The 18,929-nt window shown below is 50.2% G+C and overlaps 1 protein-coding gene across 7 annotated transcripts in view; it reads right to left on the bottom strand.

The window, feature by feature from the left end:
* The window catches only part of ZDHHC1 (zinc finger DHHC-type containing 1), a 29,979-nt gene that overhangs the window by 7,440 nt on the left and 3,610 nt on the right, over positions 1–18,929 (bottom strand). Inside the window, exons 1-3 of one of the 7 annotated variants that reach the window (XM_045533500.1) lie at positions 11,000–11,271; positions 4,391–4,437; positions 2,779–3,021 (exon numbers count right to left, since the gene is read on the bottom strand). In XM_045533500.1, coding sequence (XP_045389456.1) covers positions 2,779–3,021; positions 4,391–4,399 — 252 coding nt within the window. In that variant the 5' untranslated portion in view covers positions 4,400–4,437; positions 11,000–11,271. Of the gene's footprint in view, positions 1–2,778; positions 5,308–10,999; positions 11,272–11,781; positions 11,875–18,929 lie in introns of those variants that run through there. The other 6 variants (XM_045533498.1, XM_045533497.1, XM_045533503.1 and 3 more) reach the window with 6 other exon arrangements.

An 18,929-nucleotide genomic window follows, 5' to 3' on the forward strand; every position in this document is an offset into this window, starting at 1 on the left:
CCAAATGGTGATGTGAGACTGACAGAGACCAAAGGTCCAGGCACCTAAAGTTTAAGCTGTGAGCTTGCTTATCTTGCTTTCACAGGAAGTCAGCTCTGGGAGGGAGGCAGCCATCCCCTTCCAGCAGCCAGGCCACATGGAGAATCCCTTGCTGACAGGGGCTTATACACTCACTGCCTCCCCCACCTGGAGTCTAGGTACCCGGAGCCCCCAGCTGAGTGTCTGGCATGCCAGGGCGGCATAGCTAATTCCTGGAGCTGAAACGCAGCTCTTTCAGGGCCTATCTGCTCAGTGATTGGGCCAAACGCAGGAGACGGGTATGCTGGCAACTTGCTGCAAAGTCTGCGTGTGTAAAAACTCACCAGTAGACTCCACCCAGGTGGCCATCCACCCTCCCTCCACCTGCCTCCCCCCACCTGCCTCCCCCCACCATCCTCCATCTGTGCCCTTGCCAGCCAGGCAGATGTCATCTCTCCATCCTCCATCCTTCACCCATCCGCTGTCCAACCTCCTTTCTTCCCTTCTGCCTCCTCCCAGCAGCCAAACTTCTCCACATGTCTGCATGAGCCAGGTTCTGCCCTGATGTGCCTCACCACAGCCGAGAGATGATCCCATGGCTGTCACTGACCTCTCTGTATGGCCACTGCTGCGGTCAGCTCTTCATCTCTTGCCTGGGTCACTCCATAGTCTCCTAACCTGTGTTCCCTTAAGTCTACCCTTCACATGGTCACAAAGTGAGCTTTTTAAAAGCTTAACCCTAAAGCCCTCCCTGTTTAAACCTTACAATGGCTCTCAATGGCTCTCCAGCTGGAGTTCACTCCTCAGCACAGGGGCACGGCCTCTTTTGTTCTGGCTCTTCCCAAACCTCTGGTATCGCCAGCTACTGAGCCTCACCAGTCCAGCCTCTCTCCAGACACGGAATGAGAGCAAACAGTGAGCTTCCTGCCTGCTCCCGCACTTCTCTGGCTCCACCTCTGGTTCATTCATTCACCTGTTTACTGAGATCTTTCTTTGGGCCAGACACTGAGGAATATGGCAGGGGAAAGAAAGACTTATCCCTAGCCCTGAGGAGACAATAGTCTGGTGGGAAACAAAGATATTGATGAAATAATGGGATCATTAATTAATACAATGAAGAAAGTCCATGGGGCTATACTATGCCAGTTTGTCATCAAGTGACCTCATCTAGTCTGAAGGGGGCTCCAGAAGGCCTAAGTGAGGAAGTAGCACCTCAGCTGAGGCTTGCAGAAGGGACAATAGGGACCTGGCAGGTAAAGAAAAGAGGAAAGGGGGCCTGGCTAGGGACTGTGCTGGCCAGAGGTGTGGCTGGAGTGTGGTTCCAGCTCATGGCTGCCATGCAAGAATGAGGGCCCACGTTGCCAAATTCTAGCTTCTCAAAGGAACCAGAAATCTGGGTTTTTGTGTGAGATCTCTCAATGTTTAAATGTTAAGGAAATAATTTTTTAAACACACCTACAGAAGGAACACAAGATCTGCACATTTTGTATGATAATTATATCTCAATTTTTGAAAAATCTGTAGGCCAGATTAGCCCACGGGCTGCCAGTTCTTGACCTGTGACTCAGCTGGGTGTTGGGGGCAGGGAGAGAGGCAAGGGGCCTCCAGACAGACACCAGTGTTGGTGAAATGCAGAATAGGGAACATAGTACCAGAGGAAACTGGGGAGGCAGAAAAGATCCACAACATGTTGAGTCTTGAAGGCCATGGAAAGATCTTGAACCTAATCTCTTTAGGCAGGAAGAAGCCATTAGAGGCTCTGAGCTGGAGAGCATGAGCCCAGGGCTGTGCAGTCCGCAGGACGTTCACGTTCATGGTTTATGTGCTCTGGTGCTCACACACTCTAACTGCTCCTTGCCCTCTCACCCCGGGAGGCAGGCAGGCCCCTTCCTGTCAGACAGAGGAGGAGGCTGAGACCCAGAGAGCAGGCAGAAGCCACTCAGCCCTGTGCAGCCCTGAAGGCACTGATCCAGGGACCAAGGCTTTCAAGCTCATCCCTGCCAACCACCCTTAGGTGGCTCTTGCCACCTTCCCCCCAGGAATCACCTCTGAAGCGTACACCCCAGGACACTCTCACAGGAGCTCTCCGTACAGGGGCACTTCTATCCCCTGGCCTTGCAGCCACGTCCTCTGCTCCTGGAGGCTGTGGCCAGGGCTGGGGCAATCACACCACTGGGCTCAGGCACTGTTCCCAGGAGCCTTCAGGGCATCTCTATCCTGCCTCTTGTCACATTCGATCTCATACTGAAAGGGTCTGCTTTACAAAACCAATGTGCTCATAAACAGTCCTGGGCACAGCATAATAATCTGTCTGTAAATAAAAACCACATTTTAAATGTACCAGAAAACTTACTACGCAAAAGAATTCTACCGTGACTCTTTTTGAAAAGTGAAAAATTCTTTTGTAAATGGAATAATGATTCCCTATTTGTTCTTTGTTTAGCTCTGAACACAATTAGCCTAGAGATGGTTCTAAGGCTGTCGTCTTCTGTGATCACTCCTGTGGGACTCGGTGGATAAGATTCACATCTGTGTGGGGCTTCACATGCTCCAAGGTACTTTAGGACTGTCCGCTCATCTGGTCAGGTGGAGGAGTCAGATGGGGGCTGGAGGCCAGACAGGTGAGCAGCTGACCCCTGGGACTGGGCCCACCCTGTTGTGCCCTACCTGTGCTCCCTGAGGCTCTGAGCCCAGCTGTGGGCCTCTGCCACGTCTGTCCACGCACTTCCCTGCACCAGCCCCACACTTTCCCAAGGATACAGCGTAGCCAGCAGGCACCCAGTGGTGAGGCAGGAGGGGAACAAGGATCCCAAAGCCGATCACAGCAAAGAAGAGGTACAGCAGCCAGGCCACAATCTGGAGCGGGTGAGGGGGCCAGCTCCACCCATTGCGGCGGGATCGCTGGCCCGGCAGCTCCAGGGAGGGTCTACTGGCCTGCTCAGGCGCCGTCCACACACTCTTCTCAGGAGCCGTCTTATTGGAGGGCTTATTGCAGATGTTCATCTCCAGAGAGAGAAAGAGCAGTGACAGCACTGTCCGGAGGAGGCCCCGCTGGAGCCCAGGGCCCCACTGCAGCCAGGTTTTAGCATGGGGGTGGCAGGCTGGGACCTGAAGCCACCACCCAGCTACTCTGCAAGGGAACCTTGCAGAGGGTTCTAGCATGACAGGGATGGGCAGTGGGGGAGGGTGGGAATGGGGTGCTGTCTCAAAGCCCCAGAGCAAACTCTGGCCCCAGCCTGGCCAGGACAAAGTAGGAGGGCCCAGGGTTTATTCAGGACACAGTGTGGCTGCCTGTTACTCTACAGCCATCAGAGTTAAACCCAGTAAGACATGTTCTCATCTGGTAACAATATCAGGCTGGGGCCAGAGCGATGAGAACACATGCTGATTCTGTTAGGATTAGTCACCTCTGTCCTGAGGTCCAAATGCAAGTGTCACGGGGCCCCCGTATCGTTTGCTAAGGGAAACAAGAAGTGGAAGTGCTCAGAAAGGGGTATGCCTCTGCCCCTCAACAGACACGGAATCCCTGTAGGGCTGGGGGACCCTGAACCTCTGTCCCACACCTCAGAAAGGCTGCTTGGGGCTTGTTGGCTGGAGAGGAGCCAGCACACATGAGAGGGAAGGATACCTCCTTGCTTTCCTCCAGCAGCAGAAAGGACCACAGCTCTCTAAGTAAACCTGGGCCTGTGCACAGATTTACCTGGAAAGGTAGGCTGATACCCTCTGTCCCCCTTGAGGGAGTTCAGGGCAAGGCCAGGCCTCGGTCAGAGTCAGATCACCAGATGGCAGAAACCCCCAATCCACCCAGCCCCCTTTAGCCCAATAGCTGGTCTGGTGGCCAAGGATAAATGCAGGGCAGGACAGGGTGGACTTGTAACAGGAGGGAGACCCCTCCCAGTATTATCTGGGCCCAAGATGGGACTGCAGCTGAGGCAGGCAGTGCCACCCCTGGGGAGATACTTGGTGGGAAGGCCAGGAGCTGGGACAAAACCCTGATAGCTGGACTTTCCTTTCAGGAGCCCCTGCCCATGGGCCAGGGAATGTGACTAAGGAAAAATGGCATGGCAGACACCCCCTCAGCACATCTGCCTGTAATGCCCTTCTCACTTCTCAACCCAACAAAATGAGACTTAATCATCAGAGCCAACGGCAAGAGTCCCCACATCCAGGAAGCTTTCTTCAATGTCCCAAGTGGAGTCAGGGGGTCCTCATGCTCAGTCCTTATTGGGTAAGTGACTTTGTCATTTGGAACACCTGGCCATCCTTATGTCCACTCCCCTGTTATGACAGCTTCCCCCAAAGGCAGCAAATGTGCTGTGATTCATTCTCCGCTGACCCCCACATACCCTCTCCCAAGCACCCAGAATTGTACCTTGTACATAGTAGATGCTCAGTAAACATTTGCTGACTTGAAAACATCTGAAATAAAAGGAAATGTGGGCACAGTAATGGAGCAGAATCTTGGCCCCACCTGCCCCACCTTCAGTCCTCCCAGCCTGCCCCTGTCTGCACAGCCATCACGCACCCACCCCTCCCTGAGCCCAGCTCCCTGTGCTGACTGGCTGTCACCCCGACTGCTGGACAGTCACTCTTAGCTACTCTGTCCTTCAGTCCACCAGAGGCTCAGAGGCTCCTGCAAGCCAAGCTTGGCAGTATTTGAAGTCACCTCTGAGTAGTCTCATCTCAAAGCTAAACTGAGTGATCTTAGTTTTCTCCCAGGGATTCAACTGGAATCCTTTGGTCACTTACCTTGTCTTCAATAAGATGCCACAAAAGGAAAAAGGAAAAAAAAAAAAAAACAGCTTTGGAGGTAACAGATGTAGGTTTAGTTCTTAGTTCTGCACTTTCTAACCAAGTGGCCTGAGTTTCCTCATCTGAAAACTGGGGGTGGGGATGCCTCCCTAGGGCAGTGTATAGATCAGCAACATTGGGTAAATCTCTGGCACAGAAATGCACACTACATGCTAGATGTTATCATTACCCTTAACTAGCTCTCTGGTTTGTCTTCAGATCTCCAGACTGAAGCTACTTCATCTGACAGTCTCCGAGGTTTATGCTCAAAGTGATGGGATTGGCTACAGTTGCTTTCTTAAGTCAGTGGCCCTAAGGAATACACTATCATAAGAGCTAAGCCATTGGATCGGCATTCTAATCTTGTCACCTCTGATCAAAGGTGACAAAGGTGGTCAATGAGCTGGCATCACTTTCTTTTGAATGTTCCCAGAGGTAGCAAATCTTTTTTTTTTTTTTGAGACAGAGTCTCACTTTGTTGCCCGGGCTAGAGTGAGTGCCGTGGCGTCAGCCTAGCTCACAGCAACCTCAGACTCCTGGGCTTAAGCGATCCTACTGCCTCAGCCTCCCGAGTAGCTGGGACTACAGGCATGAGCCACCATGCCCGGCTAATTTTTTTGTATATATATTTTTAGTTGGCCAGATAATTTCTTTCTATTTTTAGTAGAGACGGGGTCTCACTCTTGCTCAGGCTGGTCTCGAACTCCTGACCTCGAGCGATCCACCCGCCTCGGCCTCCCAGAGCTAGGATTACAGGCGTGAGCCACCGCGCCCGGCCGAGGTAGCAAATCTTTGTCCTTGATTTTTGAAAACAGTAAAAGGTCATTAGGTCAAGTCCTGTGAATACAGTCTCGCTGGGTGGTTTTGCTCTGGGGCACATCCCTGGGGCTGAGCAGCAGCTCTCCTGTGGTACCATCACCAGGGCAACTCCGTTGAAGAGAATCCATGACTTTGAATCCCTAAATTGTGGCTTTCTCTTTGCCACCCCCAAAGCTGAACAACCTGAGGCTTGGGGCTGGTGCGTCCCCACTGCCTGGCAGTGGCCACAGGCAACCCCAGTGCTGTTGCATCCCAGACTCCTGAGGCAGGAGGAGTTACCACCTAAAGCCAGGGGCCCGCCACCAATAGCCTTGGGGACAGTTCTGACCCCAAATCAGGTTACCCTTGGTCCAGAGAGGTACCACTTGCCTCAGACTGATGTGGGGATGGTGCTCTCGGGCAGAACTCCCTTGCAGCAGCAGCAGCAGCGTTCTGGAATAGATGCCCAAGCTGGCCAGGAGGCATGCCACCTGTCCCGAAAACTCGGGCCAGCCAACTCTTGACCAATAACATTGTCTCTTGCACAGTTGGTGGCTACACATTCCTTTGCCCCAAAAGATTTTGACTAAAAGGGCTGGGAGGTCGGAGAGAATCCAAAATGTGGCCCCAAGGCCTATGGATGGAACCAAGCACTGTCACCAGACCCAGAGACTTCTCTGACTGTTCCTCCCCTCTCAGCACTTCTTTCTCTAGGAGACCGGATTGAAAGATGTGTGGCTCTACTCCCCAACAACACGGCCAGCTGGCACATGCAGATCTTGGCCAGTCAGCACTTACTGCGGCCCAGCCCCTGTGTGCACCAGCCCCTGTGTGCACCGAGGATGTAAATGCAGTTGCGACCCAGCGCCTGCCCTCAGGGGCTTCCTTTCTGGGGGCCCAGAGAGACACAGACAGATATCAGTGCAGTGGGCGAATGGGCATTCTGGCAGCCCATGCCAGGGCCAGTCATTCAGTGTGACAGAACACGGGGTGGACAGGTTGGGGGTGGAGGGAGGGGTAGGAGAGGGGAGGGCCCGGTGAGAGATGAGCCCTGAGGAGCTGCAGGACTCAGATCACAGGGGACCTAAGAGGCCAGGTGGGGAAGCTTGGGCACTGCTGAAAGAGCCGCAGGGAATCAAAGGGAGTTTAAAGCAGGAGAGTGACATAATGGCAAGGGGTGTTTTGGAAAGCTTTCTAACCATACAGAGTAGAATGGGACAGGGGAGGTGACACCACACCGAGCTGGCCCAGGGAGGCCAGCAGCCCAGCAGCCCTGCGCTTTGAGAGGAGGTGGTCAGCAGGTGGGGGTCAAGCCTGCAAGCTCCCCCTGCCCACCTGGTACCCCCGGCTGCATCTGTGATGGCTGAGAGGTCCATGGGCCTTGGTCAAACATTCTCCATGTACCTTCTGCTTCCACAGAACAACCCTCGAGAGTTAGGCTTGGGGGATAAAAGAAAGTGCTATGGCCACAGGTAGCAGCCACCCAAGTAAGCCAAGGACACACCTGGCTTCTGAGGCAGGCTGGAGGGGCTGTGCAGGCCCTTCCCTTGTCCCCACAAGGTGAAGGCCATTACCAGGATGACAATAATCTATTCCTTTCCCCTGTGGCTGGTGTTTTAATAATAATAATAATCTATTCCTGTGAACATTCACTTGCTAAAAGTCTGAAATAGTGTTTTCAAAACAAGGTTAGGCTACCTTAATTTACATACTTAAGTTAAATGAAGGAAATCTTCACATTTTATGTTCTCATTATAAACTGTAGGATAGTTACATGAATGATCTACTTCCCTCCTGCCCACCTCTGCTGCCACCAAAAAAAATAGGCATGTTGTTCTGAAACTCATGCATGGCATTGTCAAAGGAACCATGCTGAGGGGAAAGGTCCTATCCCAGAGAGACTGTGGACATTCCTGGATTCCTGCATGGTGTGTGAGGACGTCACACGTCAGAATTATTACGCTAACGAGGGTTTGTCAGGGGAAGCTAAGGACCTGGGAGTCTAGGGGGACGAGGACAGAGGAGAAAATGACAAGGCTGAAGCAGGGGCTTGGAGGGCCCAGAGCCACCAATGGGAAAGGCAGGTTGGACCAAGGAAAAAGGCCTAGGCCTGGAGACAGAGAGAGCCTTTTTCTGGTTCCTGCACTGTTGCTCACAGACTGAGGAACCTGGGGACAAATGTCATAGATCCTCCTCTTTGTATCTCTTCTGTGCTCATCTTTCAAAAAAGTTAGACAGAAGGCAATTTGGCAATGTCTACCAAACTTTAGAACACACATTATACCTTTTGGCCCAGACATTCCATTTCTGGGTGTTTATCTTACACATGTATATACTCTGAAAATACACAAAGATTCATTGCAGTGTTGTTTGTAATAATAAAGGACAAAAAACAATATAAACAAACTATGGCACATCCACACAGTAGAATGCTATGCAACATCAAAAACAAGGTATTAAAAAAAAAGAGATGAAATGATCTTTGACACACAGTTAAGTGAAAAAGCAAGATGTAGAACAGTTGTAAAGCAGGCTACCAAGTGAAAAAAAATGAAGGGGATTAATAAACATTTATGTTCCTACATGGACAGACTCTCTGGAAGGAAATGTGAGGAACCAAACACAGGGGCAGCCTCTGGGAAGAGGTCTAGGCCTGAGGGCTGTAAACCAGAGATTTGCAATTTTTTATTATGCCATAAGCATATACTGCTCTTTTTTTTTTTTTTTTTTTGAGACAGTCTTGCTCTGTCATTCAGGCTAGAATGCAGTGGCATGATCATAGCTCACTGCAACCTCAAATTCCTGGACTCAAGCGATCCTCCTGCCTCAGCCTCCCAAGTAGCTAGGACTACAGGTGAGAGCCACCACACTGGACTAATTTTTTTTTTTCTATTTTTGGGGGTCGTGCTCTTGCTCAAGCTAGTCTTGAACTCCTGAGTGCAAGGGATCCTCCGGCCTTGGCCTCCCAGAGTGCTAGAATTATAGGCGTGAGGCACTGCACCTGGCCCATATGCTTTTGAAAAAAAAAAAAAAAAAGTATGTCAAATAATAAATGATTGAGGGGTGTCACTTCTTGTCCTCCTGGCTCCAGTAGGCTGCCATGCGGACCAAATGCACTTGTGTGTCCAGAGCCCTGTACCATGCCAGCCAAACAAGGAATTCCTGCCCAACAACCATACAACAAGAGTGTTTGGTTTTACTGAAATGCTTCCTCACTCTTGAAAGCAATTCTGAGTCGCTCAGCTGCACAGCTATAAGGAAGAGCTGTTAGGGGTCTTGTGAAAGCTAGAATCAGACAACCAGGCAGCACAACAGAGGGGTTGCTGGGCAGGGCTTTGTTTGTCCTCGGCCAAGGCCAGCTCAGCTCTCTGTGACTCCCAGAACCCAAAGGGAAGGAAGGTATGCTCCACAGGAAAGTTCTGCTCCTTAAGCTTCTTTTCTTTCTGCTAGATGATTTATGGCTTCCATGCGAGAGATTTTCTATCTATGGATATTCCTAAGTGAGTTTTCCACTTTTTCCCAGAATCTGCTTTTGAAATAATTTTCACTGAGATTTAACAGATGCACAGTTTAACAACCTAAAGGGGAGCTGGAAAGAAAGCACTTCCCAGTGCACATTGTTTGACACTGCAAAAAGTCACTTACAAAAGATTTTTAGGGACGAGTACTTTGTTTATTAAAATACCACACAGGTGCCAGAGAAGTCTCTGGCCTTAAAATTCTGGGAAGTGGCTATAGTTCAACCAAGGGATGCATATCACACAACTCCCAGAAAATAAACTGGAACTTCAACCTGTTTCCAAAGACCTCTCCGGTCATTAGAGATGTGGCTGGGCCCTCACTTTCTCTCTCATAAACAACACGCACAAGTCTGATGCTATGACAAGAAAAGCTTGAAACCTCAATCATTCCTGAGTTGGTGTGGTCTGCAAATATTTTCTATGCCATTGTCCCCCTGAAGCAACCACTGCAGACTGTTTGGGATCCAAGTTAAGGGGACAAGAAGGAGGGAGTGGCAAGAAGGAGAGAGCAGAAACAAGGCTAATGAAGGGGAGGCAAGGGTTGTTAATTTTAACCAGGAAATCAACTCACAGACTGTAGGAGCCAGCCTTGGGGAACACCCACCAAGAAACAGCCATTAAGAACAAAACTGTGACAGAACAAAATAAGGAAAACAAAAGCAAAGCAAAACAAAACAAAACCTGGCTAATTGAGTGCTGTTGTTGCTTCGATTGCATCTCATGGTGATTATCTGTTTACAAACCCATCTCCCACAGTGAACCACCAGTTCCACAAAAGCAGGGACCATTCTTCACCCATGTCTGAACCGAGCTCTTCTTCAGTAAAGCAGTTAAGCCACTTCTTACCATTTCTGCTGCCATCACCCTAACCCAAGCCTTCATCAACACTCTCCTACACTGTTTCAACAATAACCAAACCTAGCATTTAGAGGGCACTTATTCTGTGCCAGGCACTGCTTTAAGGACTTTGAAGGAATTTACTTATCCAACCGCCAAGGGTTGGACAAGGTTGTGGGGGTTGGATAAATAAATTTCATTTCAAGGTGTCTTCATAGATCTCTCTAGTCACTGGTCTCAGATCAAGCTAGCCCCTCACTTTCTCATTCATAAACAACATGCAGAACAACATCACCTTTCCACAGATTAGAACACTAGGCTCAGAGAGACTAAGTAAATTCTTCCAGGTGGCACAGCTAGATTGGCAGAACTAGGATGGCTCTCAGCTGACTTCCCAGTGTGCCCTGTCACAACCATGCTGCCCATAGCAGCCAGAGCTAGGTGAGCTTTTCAAACCTTGAAACTCATCAAAACACTTCAGTGGTTTCCTTGACCTGCTGGGATAAAGGTGACACCCCCACCCGGGCCTGTAGAGCTCCCCTCACCCTTTCTCCTCTGCTGCCTCCAGACTTTTACATTTGCTTTTCCCTCTTCCAGAAACACCCTTCCTGTGCTCACACTGCTGGCTCCTTTCCAACCTTAAGGTCTTAGCTTAAATCTGGCCTTATAAGACAGACTGTCCCTGAGTAACCCCTCCATTTCATCACCAGAGCACTTAACCCGACCTGAAATCACTTTAGTCATGAATCTGGCGCCTGCTCTCCACCCCTCTGCTTAGTACTCTGCGGGTTCTAAAAGACCCGCTGCGTCTGTTCGGAGCCCTCTGTGCCCGCGCCTGGCACACAGTAGGCGCGCGATGCAAATCTGTAAACCCGATGAACGCTGGAAGGAAGCCCTGCATTCGGCCGGGTCCCTGGAGCTAAAGCCACGAGCTCCAGGCCGAGGAGAGGCCAGAGCCTGGCCAGGCGGTAGCGGCCGCGACCCGATGGCTCAGGCCAGGCTCTGAGGTGAGAAACGGGGCGGTGGCTCCTCACCTGAGCGTCGCGGCTGCCGCGCCAGATCAGCCCTGCCAAGGTCACCCAGCGGTTCGGCCCTCGCGCCTGGCCGTCCACCCTCCTCGGAGCAGCTGAGCTTCAGACCCTCGCGGCAGGGACGGTCCCCGGGACGAGGCGGCGACGCGCCCCGGAGCGGAGCCCCATCCCGGGCGGAGATTGGGCTGGCGGGTCCTCCGGCTCGGGCTCCGGCGGGCTGGCGGCGCGGCCAGGCCAGGCCAAGACCGGCTGGGCCTCGTCCGGCGCTGGGCCCGTTCCCCCGGCAACGGCGCGGGCTACGGCGCCCCACAGCGGCCAAACCGCGCTGCGTCGCTTCGCGCCTGTACCCTGGCTCGGGGCGGGGCTTGCCAGGGACCCCCCTGGCGCCTCACCCGGCCCATTGCTGGTTTTTTTTCTAACCTTTCTCCTAGAAAACCCACTTTCCCCCATCCTGGATCCCCAGTTTGCCTTCCCGAAATCCTAACTTGTCCCAGACGCGCCCCCCATCCAGTTCCTCCCCGGAGACCACTACTCTCGGGAAGACCCTCTGTCAATTTGCACACTTTAATGAGAGTATGTGCTGAGCACTGACATACCGTGGGGAAACAGCCACGAGATCCCGGCCCTTCAGGGAGCTTACAGGTTAAATGAGAAACTGATCTAGACAAATAAATTACACAACTAAAAATGCAGGTACCCCATAATATAAAATGTTAAGGATAAGAGCTTAAAATATGTAGCACAAAATATTTCTTTATTGCTTTTAAATCAAGCATAAATCCTACCGAAAGCCCACAGCTTCCAGGCTGATGGGAAATTCAATCTTGGCCTCCATTGGGCTCCTCTTAGCCAGATCGTTCCACAGGACTCATGATCTCCTACAGAAACAAAACAAAACAAAACACCTTCTAAACCTGGGTCTTCTTCAGTACCGAGGCCACAGCCATTGGCCCAAAGGTTTTCTAGTTTGGGCTGTGTGGGTGGGGCCATGCCTGCTGAGGCCACCACCCCTCCCTGGGGCTGCCAGGGACAGACACCTGCTTGCTCTGTTTCAGGGCCTGTAGTCTCTCTTCCCTTTCCCTGTCTAGGGGACCTCTGTGCTGACCTGGCTTTCCTTCTCCCCTTCTCCTTGGGGACACTCAGAATGGATTCTCCCATGAGCCCAGTATTTCTCAAAAAACAGGAAGAGCCTTTGTTTCTGCTAGCTGTCCTATCCATATCTCCAAGGCCCTAAAGTGGTGAGCAGCTGGCTAGCTATCTTCTCAAAATGGGCAGACAGAGACAGAAAACATCCTGTCTCGAAAATGTGTAAGGCACAGGCATACAATAAAAGCAACATAACTATTTATGCTCACATGCCAGTTACGTGGGTCCTTGTGCAAGTGACTTAAGCTCTCTGTGATTTAAATTCTTGTTTTCAGGACTGATAAGCTCAAATTCTATGTGGAATCAATATCAATGCTACTCTGGCTTCAGAAATACAAGATGACTCTTTCACTCTTATCTGAATTGGAGAAATGAAGGTCAAACAGATAGTGACCCAGAAATCAAGGTGGAGGATGACCCTGTGTATGACCATAGGAAAAGGAGGGACCTAAGAGTCACAGCCTTCTAGACCCTGGATCCACCTGCCTTCTGGGCACCTCTCCTGATGTCCCATGGGTGTCTTAGATGTAACCCATCCCAACATGCCCTCTTTGTCCTTGCCACAAACCTGCTCCTCCCTTGGGCCCTCTGACAGGTACCACCGTCTACTCAGTTAGCCGATCTCTACACTCAGGCATCTTTCCATGTCTCTCCTGCTAGTCCTTACCCACCTAACCCAAATAGTCCCCAAGACCAGGCTGTGTTCCCTCTGAAACATGTCCTGTGTCCATTCTTCCTGCTCCACTGCAGCCCAGACTGTCAGCATCTCCCTTGCTGACCCTTCAGCAGCCTCGTGTCTGGTCTCCCTAACGTCAGCCTCCTATTTCCAAGCCATGCTCCTCCCAGCTGCCAGGCTTGTCTTTCTTCCTCCTATTTGGTTAAAGGGGGTGGTAGTTTGAACAAGAACCCCCCAAAGATTTCCTTGCCCTGATCCCCGGAACCTGTGAGTATGTTACCTGACTTGTCAAAAGGGATTTTGCAAATGAGATTAAGTTAAGGATCTCCTGGGTTATCTGGGTGGGCTCAGTGTAGTCACAAGGGCCCTTATAAGAGGGCGGCAGGAGGGTCATTGTGGGAGAAGGACATGTAATGATGGAACAGAGGTCAGAGAAATTTGAAGACACGACGCTGCAAGCTTTGAAGATGGAGGAAGGGACCGTGAGCCAAAGAAGGCAGGTGGCCTCTACAGCCTGGAAAAGACAGGGAAACAGACTCCCCCCTTGAGCCTCCAGAAGGAACCAGCCTGCTGTCACCTTGACTTTAGCCTGGTGAGATCCATTTCCAACTTCTTACCTCCAGAACTATAAAGATAATTCATTACAGCAGCCATAGGACTTCAAATAGGGTTAAGGGCACATACATAATAATAATAAATTAAAGCTGTTTTCAATTGAACAGAAATCCAAGTGACAGCTCAGATTCCCATGACATCTTTATGAGTGACTCCTGGCCAGGCTTTCTGAGAAGAGGATTCTCTTACCCCAAATCTGCTGTTTAAAGGCACAGGCAGTTCGAGCACATGTTCTTTCTGAGTCTGTCATCATCATGTGGTCCCAATCCAGAAGCTGACACAACCCAGGACATCCCCGACTGAGGAAGGCCACACATTCCTCGTCCCTAGGCAGGCAGAGGGCAGAGCAATCTTTCTAATGTGAAAGCACCACCTCATCAGTCTTGTTTAAGATACTTCCACACACACATGCATGTGTGTGCCTTTAGGATCAAAGGATCGAAGCCAAAGCATGGCTTCCAAGGCCCTGCTGGGCAAGCTTCTGGTCTGTGGCACTCATACCTGTCCTCTATCCCTATTCTGCAGATCTTGGAACCAGCAGCATTTGCTTCCACCCATAGGCCTTTTCCCTGCAGGGTTCCTTTTACCTAGAGAGTTGTTCTAGCTCCTCCCAGCCCCACTCCCTCTGCCAATTTCTATGAAAATGTGACACATTTTTCTGGGACAGAAGTCAGCCCCTCAGGCAGGGTTTGTTCCTGCCTGGAGCTGCTGCTCCTGATGTGCAATGCAACATTGCCCAAAGAAGACCAGCCTGGGCCACGGGGAGAGAAAGGCCCGCCGTGTTTCTACAGGCTTGCGCACATGCATGTGAGCTGACTTACATGATTCTTTGAAACCACCAGACACTCCAGGGCAGGCAAAGCCGGCTTATCCCGCCCTGGGCCTGAACAAGCAGTACGTCCTTAATTAGAGCCAGTGTGCTCCCCGGCTCCCTGGCATTTCCTGTTCCAGGGCAGGTCCGTGGTTACTTGGTTCAATCCCAATGCTGCCAGTCACCAGCTGGTGACCTTGAGCCAATCTTTTAACCTCCAAATCTCAATTTGCTCTTGTGTGAAACGGGGGTAACAATAGCTACTGCACAGGGCTGTGATGAGACCTGAAACTGTAATCGTACACTCAGAGAGCATTCCATGGCGCTAATCCTTGGTGTCTCTAATCTAGATTGTCCTTGTCTTTCTACTGGGAAATGATGCTGTCCATTTCATCAACTAATGGAATTAAATTTAATTGTCAAATTAGCCTGGGTGGGAGATGGTCAGCCACAGCTGTTGCTCACTGGGTCCACTTTGTCTGGGTCACAGTACCCTCTCCAGTGGACCCTGCATGAGTCAGCCCATCTACCAGGCTTGTCCCCATAGCCACCAGCATCTCTTGCCCTGGCCAGCACCGCAGCCTCCTGATTGGTCTCTCAGCTTCCACTTGTCCCCTACTCCCCCATGAGACCATTCTCCTCAACTCTGCGTGTGACTGTCTTTGAATAAAACAAAAACACACCAAGCTGATTATTTTGCTTCCTGCTTACAACCCTCAACAACCCTCCCTGCTCCTCCGGGAGAGGTATTTCCATATACCATGAAAGTGGGATCAAAACCTCCTCCTCCCCCGGCCACCGCAGTCTCCAAGACTGGCTCCAGCTGACCTCTGCAGCTTCAAGAGCGGCCCTTCCTTTCCTGGAAGGACTCGGCCCCCTCTATCCTAGGGCCTTTGCACTTGAACCTCACACTACCTGGAACGTCACTTCCTCTGGGAAAGCTTCCTCTGCCCCCAGAACAGGAGAGGCCATCACTCCCCACAGTGCTATTGGACTCTGCTTTCTAGTTCCTTCTGTCCAGGGCTACTGGATTGTGTAATGATCTGATAAGGGCCTGTCCCTCCATCCAGACAGAGAACCCACCTGGCAGGAATGAAGTTTTTCTCGCTCACCATAGCTTCCTAGCACACAGCCTTGGAATGCAGTAAGCACCCAAGAAATGTGTGTTGAATGAAAGAAGGAATGAATGAAAGGATAATACTACTTATAGGAATTCTGTGAAGACTTTTGTAAGTAAATAACCACTCCTTGAATTATTTTTGTGTAAAAATTGACTTTCCTATATTATCATCCCTTCAACGTAATAAATCTGTTTTTCCCATGTCCCTTGTAAAACTTCTTTTAAAAAATTGCTACATTCAAGACATTTTCCTCCCATTAATTTTTCATTGTTAAGTGGTTTTTATGACTGCTTTGTGCTTTAAGAGAGAAGTACCATTTGGTATTTAAAATATTCTCTCAGCTTCCTTGGTGAGAAGGCTCTGGCAGCTTTCCTACTGTTGACTATAACCAGTACGTCTTGGAACACGATGTCACCCTTCCAGAACTCTTCTTAGACCCAGATAAAACTTACTCTATGTCTCCAGTTGGGGACAAGGTGTTTGGAAACAGCACCTTATGCAACAGAGCTGCCAGAGGGAGGCAAATGAAATAAAAATCATGGTGTGTGGAAAATGTGCCCACAGAGTCTTAGGGACCAAAGATTTTAAAGCTTCTCTGCCAGTAATTCAGCTTTTATTTTATGTTTCTTGGAAAACTGAAGGCTTGTATTTACGACATGTGTTACCTAAGATGCAGAAGGGGGGGCAGTGATCCTGGCCTGGTAAGGATTTCCTTTTCAGCCTGGTCGCAGCTGTCCTCTTTGCTCCTGACCCCCCTGCCCCCATCCCTGCAAGGCTCCCTGGGGTGGGGTGTTTCCTTTCAGCGCAGAAATCTATCTTTTTGCTTGCTCATTTCTTTGGAGAATGGTACATGCATGCAGAGTTATCTGCTGTTCTTATTTTATTTCAAAAATGTGCAGGGCTGAAACACCTGAATTTTTTCCTCGAATACTTTAAAGCAAATTATGTACCGGAACCTCTCAGACCTGCTCTCAGCGGAATTTCCTTTGAGTGTTCATATCTCAAAACCTTATGTAACCTGACACAATTATCTGAAAAAGCTCAGAATCCAAAAGAAAGGTGTTCTGAGCCAGGAATGAAGGTCGGAGCTGGGAAAGACGTGCTCTCTCCCCTGCCTGGGGAGTGGAGCTTATACTTCACTATGACAATGTCCAATTCACATTCCAAAAAAAATTCTAAGCCCCTGGCACGGTGACCAGTGGGTGCACTTGCCTCCTCTCTCTGAGCAAGGAATCGCTTAATGAGGGCTCCAGGGGCATTACAAAGCCCTGGACCTGGCTGGTGGTTAAAAATATTTCAATAACCACCTCCAGCCTCTGGTCTTCCCAGGATGGAAGCAGGAGTGGCTTGGGCCCCTTTAGGGGTATAACCCCTCCACTGACTGCAAATATCAACCCATCTGGAGAGCTGGGGTCTCATGCCAGAGGTTAGCACCACAAATGGGGTATATGTGGGAGGCTGGAATGCACATTTTTACCAAGTGTTGGTCCAGGTGATTCTGACTCAAGCCCAGTCCAAGACTGCCCCCAACCGCACCCCAACCTGCCCTCAACACAAGGGAAGAGGGGAGAGAGGACACTAACTATAAGTGCAGACCTAAAATTGGGCTCCACCGGGAGACGACCCTGCATTCTGGAAAGCCCTGAGGCCACAAATTTCTTTTTCTCCTCCTTTCATTTGCACTTTTTGGAAAGACCAACCTCGCTGGCTATTTGCATACCAGCGGTAAGGGACCTCCGGGGAGAACAGGCACCACTCATAGGTGGTTGACTTTTCAAGGAATTCGCTGGAGAAAATTGTAGGCAAGGCTGTGAACAAACCCCCCTCCATCTGGTTTCAGTTTATTTTTTAAAAAAATACAACATACACAAACCTCCCCACCAGCAATCAGAAAATAGCCACAGCTGGAGGGGGGCGGTATTAGTCACCAGGGGTGGGGCTGAATTATGTATATGCAAATAAATTAAACCAGCCAGCCAACAGCAACTAATTTTTGTATCTTTTGCAGTTGTTCTGCCAAGAAAAGGCCTGAATCGGGATGATGGAAGCTGTAAGGAAGCAGCTTTTTGGAATTAGTTTTTCACAATCAAGTTGCCTTAATTCTGCCATTGGGAGATATTAATGTTTCTAATCCAGAAGCAAATGAAAAATGGTTGCCCACGGAATAAGGCCAACCTTCTGGGCTGAGGGCCAGAAGACAGCGGAGCCTGATGATTAGGAGCATAGGGTTTGGACAGCTGTGTGACCTAGGGCATGTCACTTAAACTCTCTGAGCCTGTTTCCTTATTTATAGGAAAGGGATAATGATGGTACCTGCTTTGTGGTGATGATGTGAGAATAGTAAATAAAATGAAATGCAAGCAAAGCAAGCACAAGGACTAGCATGCAGCAAACACACAGTAAATGTGGAAGAGGATTATTCATAACTCAGAGCCACGCTGAGGGTCTAGACCCGAAAGAGAGTTCAATCAGAGTCAGCTGACTCTGCCCTCAAGTGTTCTCAGCTGAGGCTTGTTTCTCCCCCAGGGACTGGTCCATAAACCCCTGCAGAGCACGTTCTCTCAGTGTTTCCCAAACCAAGAACCCCAGTCCCCAAACACCTGCCTTCTATCCTGGAGACAGTAAAAGAAGTTCAGAGGAGGGTTCCCAACACAGTTTGAAAACACAAGTGATGCTCCTGGCTTCCTGCATGTTACTGTCCCCTCTTCCCAGCCACTGAAGGGGAGATTTCTTTCAGTTCAGTAACGGAAGGGCCTGATTTCCAGATGCCCAGCCTAGATGGAACACCTCTGAAAAATGGGGGGTTTCAGTTCACGCCTAGGGCATGCGGAGGTGAGTCACAACCTCCAGGGCTCCCATGCTACATGAGCGATGTGCTGGAGACCACGAGCATCCAGCTGCCTCTGGGCTCAGCCCTTGCACGACCACGGGCATCTCCTACTCAGCTTGTTTGGACAGACTGGTCTGTCCCTCATCTGGATGCAGCAATAAGACTCCCAGCCTCCCCTCTTCCCCAAATCTATTTCCTGGCCAAGTGGGACAGGAGTCTCATTTGCTCAGACCATTCCAAGCTTTCCTTTGCCCTCAGAATGAAGTGTAAGAGGCCACACGCGACAAACGTAGCTCTGCATTAACACAGACTTTGGGTTCAGGTACACCTCTGAGTCTGAATGTTGGGACTGGTCCAAGATTCAAACTCAAGTGTACTTGAGTTTGAGACCTTAAGCAATTTTCTTGGCCTCTGGAAGCTTTAGTTCCCTTGAATATAAAACAGTGATAATGGCCAGGTGTAGTGGCTCACACCTGTAATCCTAGCACTCTGGGAGACCAAGGGGTAGGATCCCTTGAGATCAGGAGTTCAAGACCAGCCTGAGCAAGAGCAAGACCCCATCTCTAATAGAAAAAATTAGCCGAGTATGGTGGTATGTGCCTATAGTCCCAGCTACTTGGGAATCTGAGGCAGGAGGATCACTGGAGCCCGGGAGTTTGAGGTTGCTGTGAGCTATGATGATGCCACTACACTCTAGCACAGGTGACAGAGCAAGACTCTGTCTCAAAAAAAAA

Source organism: Lemur catta, chromosome 20 (assembly GCF_020740605.2).
Source record: "Lemur catta isolate mLemCat1 chromosome 20, mLemCat1.pri, whole genome shotgun sequence".
NCBI classification, from domain to species: domain Eukaryota; kingdom Metazoa; phylum Chordata; class Mammalia; order Primates; family Lemuridae; genus Lemur; species Lemur catta.